This window comes from Scyliorhinus canicula, chromosome 18 (assembly GCF_902713615.1).
Source record: "Scyliorhinus canicula chromosome 18, sScyCan1.1, whole genome shotgun sequence".
Classification (NCBI taxonomy): domain Eukaryota; kingdom Metazoa; phylum Chordata; class Chondrichthyes; order Carcharhiniformes; family Scyliorhinidae; genus Scyliorhinus; species Scyliorhinus canicula.
The window spans coordinates 28,728,269-28,740,335 of NC_052163.1; the positions used below are offsets into that span (position 1 = coordinate 28,728,269).

Below are 12,067 nucleotides of genomic sequence, written 5' to 3' on the forward strand. Positions count from 1 at the left end.
TACAGGCGGAGAAGCTGGACTCGAACTAGGGTCTGGGGACACGCTATGGCCGTTGCTGTTTTTGCTGTTGCTGTTCTTCAATTTTGACACGTGTTTTTTTTATGCTGGTTTTCTTTTTGCTCTGTTTCCGGGTGGGTTTGTCTGTTGGGTATGGGTGTGGGGTAAGTGGGGAACGTTGGGGGCATGTGCTTTATATGTTCTCTTCGGTACGGGGCTGGGGGTTGGGGTGAAACTGGATTTTGAGGAGCTGCATCAGAAGGGTGGGGTGTGGCAGTGTGAAAGCGCGGGCTTTCCTCTGGTTGTCCGCGCTGCGGGGCAGGGGGGGCGGAGCTGGAGGTGGGAGCGTGGCCTCTACTGGTTTTCTTTCCCGCGCTGAAGCGGTGCCAAGGAGGTGTGGCAAGAGGGGGATGACCCCATGCCGGGAGGAGATGGGTTTTGGCAGGAGCAGCCGGGTCAGCAGAAGTCAGCTGACTCACGGAAGTACCATGGAGGGTGCGTCGCGGCTAGGAGGGGTCCTAGCCTGGGGGGGTGGGGGGGGATACCGGGTTGCTGCTGGAATGGCCAGGAAGGAGCTGGCATGGGCCGGGGGGGTAGAGGAGAGGCGTTATCGCCATGGGGAACGGGTCAGGCGGGGCGAGCTGGCCTGGGGCGAGCAGTCGATAAGCTATGGCTAGCCGGCGGGGGAGAGGGGCAGGTTGCCCTCTGATCCGTCTGATTACCTGGAACGTGAGGGGGCTGAATGGGCCGGTTAAGAGAACTAGGGTAATTTCTCATCTGAAGGGGCTGAAGGCGGACGTGGCTATGCTCCAGGAGACCCACTTGAAGGTGGCGGACCAGGTTCGTCTGAGGAAGGGGTGAGTGGGGCAGGTTTTTCACTCAGGATTGGACGCGAAGAACCGGGGGGTGGCGATTCTGGTGGGGAAGAGGGTGGCGTTCGAGGCGGCTGAGGTGGTGTCGGACAAGGAGGGCAGATATATTATGGTGAAGGGTAGGCTGCAGGGAGAGAAGGTCGTGCTGGTTAATGTATATGCCCTGAATTGGGATGATGCCGGCTTCATGAGGCGCTTGTTGGGCCGCATTCCGGACCTAGAGGCAAGGGGCCTGATCATGGGGGGAGACTTTAACACAGTGCTGGATCCCCCACTGGACCGGTCCAGTTCAAGGACGGGTAGGAGACCGGCGGCGGCCAAAGTACTGAGGGGGTTTATGGACCAGATGGGAGGGGTGGATCCCTGGAGGTTTGGGAGGCCGAGAGCGCGGGAGTATTCCTTTTTCTCCCATGTCCATAGGGTCTATTCCCGAATAGATTTTTTCATCCTGAGCAGGGGATTGATCCCGAAGGTGCAGGATGCAGAGTATTCGGCCATAGCAATTTCAGACCATGCTCCGCACTGGGTTGATCTGGAGATGGGGGAGGCGCGGGACCAGCGCCCGCTCTGGCACCTGGATGTGGGGCTGCTGGCTGATGAGGAGGTGTGTAGGAGGGTCCGGGGAAGTATTGAGGGGTATCTTGATACCAACGACACGGGGGAGGTCCGGGTGGGGATGGTCTGGGAGGCTCTGAAAGCAGTGATCCGGGGGGAGCTGATCTCCATACGGACCCATAGGGAAAGGAGGGAGAGGAAGGAGAGGGAGAGACTGGTGGGGGAGCTCCTGGATGTGGACAGGAGATACACGGAGGCACCGGAGGAGGGGTTGCTGGGGGAACGGCGTAGTTTGCAGGCCAAATTTGACTTGTTGACCACCAGAAAGGCAGAGACACAGTGGAGGAGGTCGCAGGGCGCGGTATATGAGTATGGGGAGAAGGCGAGCAGGATGTTGGCGCATCAGCTCCGCAGGCGGGATGCGGCTAGGGAAATTGGTGGAGTGACGGATAGGGGTGGGAATGTAATGCAGAAGGGGACAGAAGTTAATGGGGTCTTTAGGGACTTCTACGAGGAACTGTACCGGTCAGAACCTCCGATGGGGAGAGGGGGGATGGAGAGCTTCATGAACAGGCTATGCTTCCCAAGGGTTCAAGAGGAGCTGGTAGAGGGGCTGGGGGCGCCGATAGAGTTGGAGGAGCTAGTCAGGGGGATCGGGCAAATGCAGTCAGGTAAGGCGCCGGGGCCGGACGGGTTCCCGGTGGAATTTTATAAAAAGTATGCGGATCTGGTGGGGCCCCTTTTGGTGCGAGCCTTCAATGAGGCATGGGAGGGGGGGGGGCTTTGCCCCCGACGATGTCGCGGGCACTGATCTCTCTGATCCTGAAGCGGGATAAGGACCCCTTGCAGTGTGGATCATACAGGCCTATCTCGCTCCTCAATGTTGACGCTAAGTTGCTGGCGAAGATCCTGGCCACCAGGATAGAGGACTGTGTGCCAGGGGTGATACATGAGGATCAGACAGGATTTGTCAAGGGACGGCAGCTCAACACGAATGTGCGGAGACTACTAAATGTTATTATGATGCCGGCAGTGGAGGGGGAGGCTGAGATAGTGGTGGCGCTGGATGCGGAGAAAGCATTTGATAGAGTTGAGTGGGGGTACCTGTGGGAGGTGCTGGAGCGGTTCAGATTCGGGGAGGGATTCATCAAATGGGTGAGGCTGCTCTACGCGGCTCCGATGGCGAGTGTAGTTACCAATGGAAGGAGATCGGAGTACTTTAGGCTCTACCGTGGGACCAGGCAGGGGTGCCCCCTGTCCCCCTTGCTCTTTGCACTGGCGATTGAACCTTTGGCTATGGCGTTGAGGGAGTCAGGGAGGTGGAGGGGTCTGGTGCGGGGTGGGGAGGAACATCGTGTATCGCTGTATGCGGACGACCTGCTGTTGTATGTGGCGGATCCAGAAGGGGGAATGCCGGGGGTGATGGAGCTGTTAGCGGAATTTGGGGGCTTCTCGGGCTATAAGTTAAATTTAGGCAAGAGTGAGGTATTTGTAGTACACCCGGGTGATCAGGAGGAGGGAATCGGGAGACTCCCATTTAAGAGGGCAGTGAAGAGTTTCAGATACCTGGGGTGCAGGTGGCCAGGAGTTGGGGGACTCTCCATAAGCTTAATTTTACCAGGCTGGTGGAGCAGATGGAAGAGGAATTTAAAAGGTGGGACATGGTGCCGCTATCGTTGGCGGGTAGAGTGCAGTCCGTCAAAATGACGGTTCTCCCGAGGTTCTTGTTCCTTTTTCAGTGTTTGCCCATCTTTATCCCTAGGGCCTTTTTTAGAAGGGTGACTAGCAGCATCATGAGCTTTGTTTGGGCGCATGGGACCCCGAGGGTGAAGAGGGTCTTCTTGGGGCGGGGTAGAGATGGTGGGGGGCTGGCGTTACCCAATCTCTCGGGGTATTATTGGGCGGCCAATGTGTCGATGGTGCGCAAGTGGGTAATGGAAGGGGAGGGGGCAGCATGGAAACGGATGGAGAGGGCGTCCTGTGGCGATACAAGCCTGGGGGCCCTGGTAACGGCGCCGTGGCCGTTCCCTCCTACGAGTTATACCACGAGTCCGGTGGTGGCGGCTACCCTCAAGATTTGGGGGCAGTGGAGGCGACATAGGGGAGAAGTGGGGGGCTCGATGGAGGCTCCGTTAAGGGGGAACCATAGGTTCGTCCCGGGGAACATTGATGGGGGATTTCAGGGTTGGCACAGAGCGGGCATCAGACAGCTGAGGGACCTGTTTATTGATGGGAGGTTTGCGAGCCTGGGGGAGTTGGAGGAGAAATTTGGGCTCCCCCCGGGGAACATGTTCAGGTATCTGCAGGTAAAGGCATTTGCTAGGCGGCAGGTGGAGGGATTCCCTTCGCTTCCCGCGAGGGGGGTGAGCGACAGGGTGCTTTCGGGGGGTCTGGGTCGGAGAGGGGAAGATATCTGATATCTACAAGGTTATGCAGGAGGCGGAGGAGGCGTCAGTAGAGGAGCTGAAAACGAAGTGGGAGGGGGAACTGGGGGAACAGATCGAAGACGGGACATGGGCTGATGCCCTGGAGAGGGTTAATTCTTCCTCCTCGTGTGCGCGGCTTAGCCTCATCCAATTCAAGGTGCTGCACCGGGCCCACATGACTGGGACGAGGATGAGTAGGTTCTTTGGGGGTGAGGACAGGTGTGTCAGGTGCTCGGGAAGTCCAGCGAACCATGCCCATATGTTCTGGGCATGCCCGGCACTGGAGGAGTTCTGGAAGGGGGTGGCGAGGACGGTGTCGAGGGTGGTGGGATCCAGGGTCAAGCCAGGATGGGGACTCGCGATTTTTGGGGTTGGGGTGGAGCCGGGAGTGCAGGAGGCGAAAGAGGCCGGTGTGCTGGCCTTTGCGTCCCTAGTAGCCCGGCGAAGGATCTTGCTACAATGGAAGGATGCGAGGCCCCCAAGCGTGGAGACCTGGATCAATGACATGGCGGGTTTCATTAAGCTAGAGAAGGTCAAATTCGCCCTGAGAGGGTCGGCACAAGGGTTCTTTAGGCGGGTGGCAGCCTTTTCTCGACTTTCTGGCTCAAAGATAGGGTACGGGGACAGCAGCAGCAGCAACCCGGGGAGGGAAAAGGGGAGGGAAAAGGGGGGGGGCCGACAATGACTATGTTTGTTTATTTAATTTTAATATTTTTTTAAGTTCTTTTGTTGTTCATTAGGGTTGGGGGGGTGGGGGGATGTGATACATGCGCCGATACGGTCTGGGGGTGTCACAGTTATTATGGGTTATTTTGTTGCATTTCATTGTTTGTCGTTATGTTTTATATTTTCTGTAAAAAAGTCCAATAAAAATTATATTAAAAAAAAAATTACTCATTGTACTTTCATGTTTTTACAGTTAATGGAGCACTGCATTAAACAGAACAATGCTATCAATATTTATGAGGAGTACTTTGACGATAAGGAGGAACCTGTGGAAAGGATTGAGGAACCTTCATCTGCAAAAACAATAAATGTTTTCAGGTAATTGGAGCATCCGTGAGAATCCTTGTTTTTCTCCTTGGTTGAAGGAGAACCACTCAAAGAATAAGAATGTTTGACAAGGGCAACTCCAACCAGTTTCTAATTGTGAGTAAACATGCATCGTCATTTTCAAAGTAACTGGCAACAGGCTTACCTGCAATTCTTTGTGATTCTGAGTGTAACAATTAATGTTTCAATAAAAAAACATTTTTCATCCTAAAACTAAATCTTTCACTCTGTCCTGAAAGCTAAATTTAACAGGAATTTCTTCCCTCTATCCCTATCTCACATATTAAATGCAACACATCAGCTCATTTATGTTATTATTTTGGTATGAAAATTACGAAATCATTGAACATTCCACTATTTTATTTTATTCCTCTTTAGATTTGCCACTAAATCTCTGTCTTCCACAATTTCTGCTATAGAATTCATCAATACTCTTCAAATTATGGAGTACAACATTAATTCATGTGACGCTGCTTCTGACAGTACTATAAAGGTCTACCTGGCTTTCCAGGAGGAGAGGCTACACCACGGCTGCCACCTGTGAGATTCATGCGGAATTCCCCAAGCCTATGGACGCACGCAGGTGTATCCCCTGTGAGAATTTGAACATGTTGAATTGGCATCAATCCTGACATCACTCTCTGGGAAAACAACTTGGAGTCATAATTGGCACATAGGAAATCTGTTCTGGTCGTTGGAGGACAATCGTCTCACTGCAGGAGTGTCCTAGTCCCAATCATCTTCAGATGCTTCATTAATGACCTTCCCTCCAACATCAGATCAGAAGTGGAGATGTCCGCCGTTGATTGCACAATATTCAGCACCATTCGCAACTCCTCATATACTGAAGCAGTTCCATGTCCATATGCATCAAGACCTGAACAATATTCAGAATGGGCTGATAACTGGCAAGTGATATTTCTGCCACAGGAGTGCCATGCGATAACTATCTCCAACAAGAGAGAATTTAACTATCTGGCCTTGACATTCAACAACATTACCATCACTGAATCCCCCACTGTCAACATACGAACGTACAAATTAGGAGCAGGAGTAGGTTACTCAGCCCCTCGAGTCTGCTCCACCATTTAGTAAATTCATTGCTGATCTGATTGTTTCCTCCCAACTATCCCTGATATCCTTTCACCCCCTTATTTATCCAGAAGCATTCTGCGGAGTTACCATTGACCAGAAGTTTAACAGCCATATAAACACTGTGGCTGTAAGAGCAGGTCAGAGTCTGGGAATTCTGCAGTGTTAACTCACTTTGACTCCCAAAGCCTGTCCATCATTTACAGGTTAAAATCAGGAATGCGATGGAATACTCTCCAGTTGCCTGGAAGAGTGCAGCTCCAACACTATTCAAGAAGATTGACACCATCCAAGAAAAACAGTCCACTTGATCAGCACCCTACCCATCCCCGCCCTTCGCCACCGATGGAAAATGGCAACAGTGTGTACCATCCACAAGATGCATTTCAGCAACTCACCAAGGCTCCTTCAACCGGAACTTCCAAACTCACCACCTCTAACACATGGAAGGACAAGGGCAGCAGATGCATGGAGCATCACCACCAGCAAGTTCCTCTCCAAAGCATACATCATCCTGACTTGGAACTATCACACTGTTGCTTCCCTGTTACTGGATCAGAATCCTGGAACTCCCTTTCCAACAGTGTTTTGGAAGAACTGACACCAAATGGATTGTAGCAATTCAAGAAGGCTGTTCACCATCACCTTTTCAAGGGCAATTAGGGGTGGGCAAAAAAGGCTGGCATTGCCAGCAACATTCACAGCCCATGAAAGGAAACACGTCACCGTAACTAATTGATGTGACACTAGGCTTCCAAATTTGACCCATGTAGGTCCTGGCAACCGCTGTATTGTCTGCTCTTGAAAAATGATGCATGAAACAGCAAGCTGGGTCCTGCAGTAATGTGATTTCAAGGACCAGGCACCTTGATTGCGGGTAATATTTTTGGAACATTATCTGTTGAAATGTGTCAGAAAGTACTTAGGACTGTGTTTGAGATAACAATGGAAAATGCTGGAAATAACCAGCAGGCCTGGCAGCACCTGAAGAGAGAAAGAAAGTGGATGCTTCATAGCGATGAGAAAGCTCTGTCAAAACATTAAAGACCTGAGCCATTGGGCGTAATTTAACGTGAAAAAAACAGAGTACTATTTTGGGTAGATATAGCGGGGTCTTTTACTATCAAGCTGAACTCTGGGTTTTTGTGGTCTCAATTAACTCACTTCCTGCACTGATTAGCTGAGCTCGTCAGTGCAGGAAAAGATCGAGCGCCAATTTTAAATGCCATGCCAATCTCTCAACCTTCCTCGGACACCCCACTATGGCTACCGGCCCTCCCACTGCCCAATGTACCTCTTAGGGGGTCCTCCACCACCCCCCCCCCCCCCCTTCACCTCTTAAGGCAGGACATCCCAGGATGCACCACCAGGGTGGCTGGGTGGCAGTGCCAAGGTGCCATCAGAAATGCCAAGGTACCACCCTGCCCAGAGCCCAACCACCCAGGGGCCTTCAATGACCTGGGAGGTTACACCTGGTCCCTGTTTGTGTGGACCAGTACTGAACGGCGCCTTCGCGAGGTCTACCAGATGTGGGCATTAGTACGACCCTTTAGTGTCCAAAGATGTGCAGATTATGTGGGGTTACATGGAATAGGGCAGGGAAGTGGACCTAGGTAGGGTGCTCTTTCATAGGATTGGTGCAGACCCGATGGGCCAAATGGCCTCCTTCTGCACTGTAAGGATTCTATGATTCTATGACCTGGTCCCTCAGGACCGTAGTGTATCTCTTCCTGAACATCTTGAATGGTTACAGCACAGAAGGAAGCCATTCAATCCATTTTGTTCATGCTAGCTCTCTGCAAAATTCATGCCAGTTCTTTGCAAATGAAATTCAACTAATCTCATTAATAATAATAATACCCTTTTCCAACACCACTAATGCCTCCAGCAATGCATCCATCCAGCTGGATTCCAACTGCCCTAGTGTATGCAAAAATTTCCATTGCAGCAGTCTTTTTGTGCAGCTTTCCTTTCAGAGGTAGCCTGCCTTTGAGAAGAGCATGTTGTCTGTACTACATGGTCTGCAGCAACAATTCCTAACCTCCTGCTGTGTGTCGACTTCAGCATAGAGTTGAGAAGGATAGGTCAACACTGGAGAGGCAGGAGTCATTCAGATGAGATGGGTAGATGGATTTTGTGTCTCAGCTATCTCAATCTGAACAGGTATTGGAACGCGGCAAAACATAGCCTCGTTCCCAAAAACCGAGCCACATGAATTTCACAGCCATTGGGTTTAAGATTCGCTGTTTATGAAGAAACTTGGTCACTGTTTCATTTGGAATCTTCAAGAGGAAGAAAAATATAATGTTTTGCTTGTGCATCATTACTTCTTTGAAAATTGGATTCAGAATGTCTAATGAATATTATTCTCTGAGTAACAGTATTTTAACCTAAGATGGAATCTAATGTGACATCAAATTTTCTTTGGTTAAAAACATTTAATCATGAAAAGCAATCACTAATTTTTGTTGAATTATTTTGTTGAAAAATTAATGTTTTTACCGAGGGACGAGGCAGGGGTGTCCCCTGTCCCCCCTACTTTTTGCGCTGGCAATTGAACCCCTGGCTATGGCGCTGAGGGAGTCGGGGGATTCGAGGGGGCTGGTCCGGAATGGGGAGGAGCACCGAGTGTCGCTCTGTGCGGATGACCTATTGTTGTATGTGGCGGACCCGGTGGGGGGAATGCCGGTGGTGATGGTGATTCTCCGGGAATTTGGGGATTTCTCAGGGTATAAGCATAACTTTGGGAAAAGCGAGCTGTTTGTGGTACACCCGGGGGACCAGGATGGGGGATTGGGAGGCTCCCACTGAAAAGGGCGGAGAGGAGCTTCAGGTACTTGGGGGTTCAGGGGAGGGGGAGATGGGGAGGGAGAGGGGGGGAGGGGGGAAGGGGGGATAGGGGGAGGGGGGAGAGGGGAGGGGGGGTTGTCTCTTTGTTTTTGTTTTGGGTTGAATATTTGTTTTTTGACAATGACGGGCGTTAATTTATTGTTTCTCTTTTGTATTTACGGGAGGGGTTCTGTTTTTTTTTGTTCTAGAATTTTCTGTTATTGTTTTCTTTTTTGTGAAAATGTGAAAATTTGAATAAAAATTATTTAAAAAAAAAAAAAGAAAAATTTATGTTTTGAAATGTACAAAACAGACAGTGGTTGTAAATGATACTGTAAAAGCTGAGTCATGAATATTGTTTCTCAAAGTTTTCAAAATCATACAATAACCAAGTCTGTCTGATCAAGAGGCTTTTACATTTTGCTGCAATAAATTAGCACAGCCTTGCACATTAACGTAAATTGACCTAAAAACAGACTTGCTTCAGAAGTAAATAGTTGGGGGTGATTATAGATTGTTTCAGAAAAACATCTTGGAATTTATGAGATGAAGAAAACCCATTGCATTATCTTTGTTTCATTTGCTAGCGACCCTAACGTAATTAATCGGACAGTATCTCATCTCTCATGGCATCCAGATCAAGGGCGGAAACTGGCAATTTCTTATTGTTGTCTGGAGTTTCAAAGAGCTGCCGACAATATGAGTTATGACTCATACATCTGGGACATGGGTAACTCAACTATCATATACTTGTGCTTAGAACTGTAATTGATACATTTTTAAAAGAACCTAATTAAATAACTTATTTAGAACTTTTCAACAGATTATTATTATTCACTAAACTGTACAGAATAATTATGGGAGCAAGTTAAACACTCTGACAAATAAATGTGTACACACAATGGGGTCACTTAAACAACCTATGTCTCATTAGCATTCTAATCCAAGCAGATCTCACCAAGTAGTTACAAGTTTGAGTCTTAGTTGGGCTAATTACTTGAATCAAGAAACCACATCTGATCTGAATTTTGTGTGATATTAGCCAAAGTGCACACCCAATAAGAAGTTCAGATGAAGCTATGATAAGAATAACCCTTTCCTGTACTGCCACCTTGTAGCCTTCCCCTTACTTGCACAATCGCCTGTGGGAGGGGGAGAAAATCTGTGGACAGTTTCGGAAAAACTTCCACAAGTGGAGCAATCTGACAATAAATGAGTTGCAATTCTAATCTAAAACTGTGGAAAAGATGCAAAAGGCAACAGTGCAGAAGGGTTGAGAGCAGAAAGAATTCTGAAGAGGCATTTCAGTAGGCCATGCAAAACAAAGTTTTAGTGATTTGTGCCATCTGTACTGCCAAATTCATTGGAGGTGAATTCATGACAGGTTATTCATGGAGGCCCCACCTTCTCAACCTTGCCCCTCACCTGTGGTGTGGTAATCCTCAGGTTAAATCACCACCAGCCAGCTCTCTCCCTCAAAGGGGAAAGCAGCCTATGGTCATCTCGGACTGTGGTGACTTTACTGCCATATGTTCTGCTTATATTGGAATGCAGGAATCATTTGGTCTCAAAACCTGTGGAAAACCAGACTCTAATCCTTTCTTCCTTCAGAAATACACACTGAGGAACTGTTGCCATGTATTTGCAGAACTTTCTATTGATTGTTAATAAGAAACAAGACTCCACATTCTGAATATTGCTGATAACGTAATGCTTGCCTATAAAGCCAAACAGTATTCGTTTACAGATTTGTAGTTTGTTAACTTACTTTAATTTCTGCTGTTTTCTTTTGTCTCTTGTCTCAATCCCTGGGCTGTCTTCTCAATCAATTAACTTCAGATTGAAAATTATATGCTTATAACAGTGAGAGATGACTACCACAAAACCAGTTTGTAGGGTGCCCTGGAATGAGCAGCAAAGTATCAAACACTGGACCATAACTTTTCACCCCAGGAACATAGGTCATAAAATCTGTATGATGGTTTTCAAATTGTTTTAAACCAATTGTGGATGTTTTGGAGCTTTTTACCTCCTTTCGCTTTGTATATTTTTGTTGCATGGCATTCCCTGATAAGCAAAGGACCTTCTCGTAGGATCCTGTCTTTGCCTCTCTGAGACATGCCTCTAGAAGCTATGGAACTGTGGCCTGGGATGAGACAGCCTTTTGTTTTTTTCCCTCCATTTATCCCCAAAAAATAATTCTGAAGGAAAGCTATTCCTCTTCAACAATTCTGTAGTTTATCTACTAAACTGGTGGCATATGACCTTTCTGCTGCTGCTAAACAGATGATTCTAAACTATAATTCTGTGATCCAATTCTCATATTGGGAGAATCTATATTTAATCCCATTTTGTTTTGACAGAAAATCCAAATCAGCATGAAACAGTGATAAAACCGGTATCTCCTCTTTTGTGTCTGGAGTACAACCCCAAAGATTCACACATTCTGGCTGGAGGTTGTTACAATGGACAAATGGGTCAGTAAATGAATGAGACAATACAAATGTGCAACTCTTGCAATGTTCAACAATGTTAACATTTTAATTATTACATAATTCATAGAAATAGAAAACCAACATGCTCGGTGGTTTAGAAGGTTTGGGTGCGTTTTTTCCCCCTAGTAACAAAGAGGAATGAGACGGGTGCCCCATGTCTCCCATCATGTTTACGCTGGCGATAAAGCCCTTGGCCATCACTCTGAGTAGCTCGGATAAAAGGAGGGGATAATGGGCGTGTATGGAGCATAGTGTGTCCTTGTATGCCAATGATCTCCTTTTGTATATTTCGGACCTGGTCCCCATGGTGGAGGATATAATGGGGCTGCTTAAGCGACCTGGGCGTTTTCGGGATACAAATTGAACTTAGAAAAGAACGAGTATTTTTTTGGTCTCCCCGCCAGGGAAAGGAGCTAGTTTTGGGGGGATTACCATTTTGTGTAGCAACCACTCACCTCAGGTATTTGGGGGTGCAGGTTAGGCCTGTCTCCGTAAATTGACATTTACAAATCTGGTGGGTAGGGTCAAGGCAAATTTGCAGAAGTGGACCAGCCTCCCTCTATCATTGGAAATTTGGGATCCTACGGACGCAGGCCTTTAGGTATATGCAAGTGTGGGATTTTGAAAGGAAGGTTTTTCCGACGATCCCAGTGACACCACCCTCCTTGATGTTGGAGGGGGTGCTGTTGGTGAAGGGGTTGGGTGGGGGGAGGGTTCACTTCAGCAATCTATGGGAGGATTCTGGAGG

The 12,067-nt window shown here is 48.4% G+C and overlaps 1 protein-coding gene across 1 annotated transcript in view; it reads left to right on the top strand.

Moving 5' to 3' along the window:
* The window catches only part of dnai2b (dynein, axonemal, intermediate chain 2b), a 94,544-nt gene that overhangs the window by 39,130 nt on the left and 43,347 nt on the right, over nt 1-12,067 (top strand). Inside the window, exons 4-6 of the mRNA XM_038778068.1 lie at nt 4,770-4,894; nt 9,412-9,554; nt 11,188-11,301. Coding sequence (XP_038633996.1) covers nt 4,770-4,894; nt 9,412-9,554; nt 11,188-11,301 — 382 coding nt within the window. The remainder of the gene's footprint in view (nt 1-4,769; nt 4,895-9,411; nt 9,555-11,187; nt 11,302-12,067) is intronic.